The sequence below is a fragment of the Microtus ochrogaster genome, chromosome 2 (genome assembly GCF_000317375.1).
Source record: "Microtus ochrogaster isolate Prairie Vole_2 chromosome 2, MicOch1.0, whole genome shotgun sequence".
Classification (NCBI taxonomy): domain Eukaryota; kingdom Metazoa; phylum Chordata; class Mammalia; order Rodentia; family Cricetidae; genus Microtus; species Microtus ochrogaster.
Genome location: NC_022010.1, coordinates 7,301,506 through 7,303,372, shown reverse-complemented (window position 1 = coordinate 7,303,372; position 1,867 = coordinate 7,301,506). Strand labels below are relative to the sequence as shown.

The window sequence follows — 1,867 nt, the reverse complement described above, 5'->3', positions numbered from 1 at the left end:
AGACCCCATTACAGATGGTTGTGAGCCACCATGTGGTTGCTGGGAATTGAACTCAGGACCTTTGGAAGAGCAGGCAATGCTCTTGACCTCTGAGCCATCTCTCCAGCCCCCAACCTTTTATTCCTTAAAAACATAGGTTCATGGGCAGTGCTTCTCAGCCTTCCTAACGCTGCCACTCTTTAACACGGTTCCTCATGGTGTGGTGACCCCAACCATAAAATTATTTTTGCTACTGTTATGAATTGTACTGTAAATATCCATGCTTTCTGATGGTCTTAGGCGACCCCTGGGAAAGGGACATTTGACCTTCATGGGGGTCATGATCCACAGGTTGAGAATCACTGTTCTAGGGGACAGAACTCAGGTCTTTGTACTTGCAAAGCAAACCCTTCATTGACAGGACCATTTTCTGAGCTGTCCTTGTTTACTTTACAGTTTTTAGTTTTATTTTATATGTTATGAGTATTTTATCTGAATGTGTCTGTGTACCACATGGGTATCTAGTGGCCTTGGAGGCCAGAAGAGGTCTTGATTCCCTGGAACTAGAGTTGCAGATGGTTGTGAGCTGCTGTGTGGGCGCTGGGAATCGAACCCAGGTCCTCTGGAAGAGCAGCCAGTGCTCTTAACCACTGAGCCATCTCTCCAGCCCCTTCTCACTGTCTTTCAAAGGTGGTGGGTGACCAATGACTCAGGTAAGCGACATCCTGAACTACAGGGAGGACCAAGACCCCAAATGGCACTCTGCTGGGACCCTTGAGGATTCGCTAGGAAGCTGGAGCAGCACACTCCTACTGGCTTTTGGCACCCCCCCCCGGCTGAGAGGTGTCTTTAGACTTAGGGCTGCATGGCCCAAGGCTGCATCCTTGTGGAGTCAAGCAGTCAGAAGTTTCGTGGACAGGCTGCAAGTAGAGTAGCCCAGTGTTCTGGAGGCCAGCACTCCTTGGAGCAAGGACCCTGCAGCTTAGAGGTCCCAAAGCAGCTTCCCAGCTTTCAGAAGGAGCCCTGGACACCACGCTTAGAGATTCTGATTCTGGGGTGTGACACAGACGGGCCCACCTGTGTGAGGATGCACGGTGGGTTCGGGGTGTGCTGATGTCCTCTTACCTTTAAGTTTTTCGGCTGTTGCCGAAGCTCCATGACATGCTTCCGGTGCAGCTCCCGCTCCCGCCTCTTATTGTACTCCAGCTGGTTCTCCAGCTCTGTCTGGTGCTGTAGCCGGATCAGATCCATGCGGAGCTTCTGCAGCGTGTGCAGCTGTCTGTACTCCAGCTCTCGGGTGGACTCGTCGTGCCGGATCAGCATGGCGTGCTCCATTTCCTTCTGCGTCCGCTTCTTATTTAGTTCCTGCATCCAGGAGCAGAAGATGAACGGAGAGAGATGAGTGGGGGGACAGGGAGGAACACAAACATGGCGAGGGACGGCTCTTAATTAAGTCCATGGGTGTTTGCAGCATGACTTACTGAGATCAGAGGGGCAGTCCCTAGAGCTCTGCGTCCTGTGGTGAGGCCAGCTCACAAATGGAAACTTGCCAGCTTCAGAAAGCACTGTCTGCGAAATGGGACTAATTCCCCTGGTTGCTCCTGTCTCACAGAGGTGTGGGTCTTCGATTGTGCGAGGCTTTGGTGTGGTCAAGCTAGGGGTTCCCATGCTGGCTACTCATTGGAATCATAAGGAAACACACCCTCAAATTCTGACAATTGTTTGGGACCACCCCTCTACCCCCATTTCATTTCTCCAGGTGACTCTTGTTATGCGGCCAGTGTCAAGATCTCCAGGGAAAGCCGGGCGGTGGTGGCGCACGCCTTTAATCCCAGCACTTGGGAGGCAGAGGCAGGCGGATCTCTGTGAGTTCGAGACCAGTCTGGTC

General features: G+C 52.3%; 1 protein-coding gene across 2 annotated transcripts in view; it reads right to left on the bottom strand.

The window, feature by feature from the left end:
- Positions 1-1,867, bottom strand: part of Taok3 (TAO kinase 3) — a 191,254-nt gene that overhangs the window by 11,722 nt on the left and 177,665 nt on the right. For both annotated transcript variants that reach the window (XM_026784036.1, XM_026784039.1), the window contains one exon: positions 1,105-1,344. In XM_026784036.1, coding sequence (XP_026639837.1) covers positions 1,105-1,344 — 240 coding nt within the window. The remainder of the gene's footprint in view (positions 1-1,104; positions 1,345-1,867) is intronic.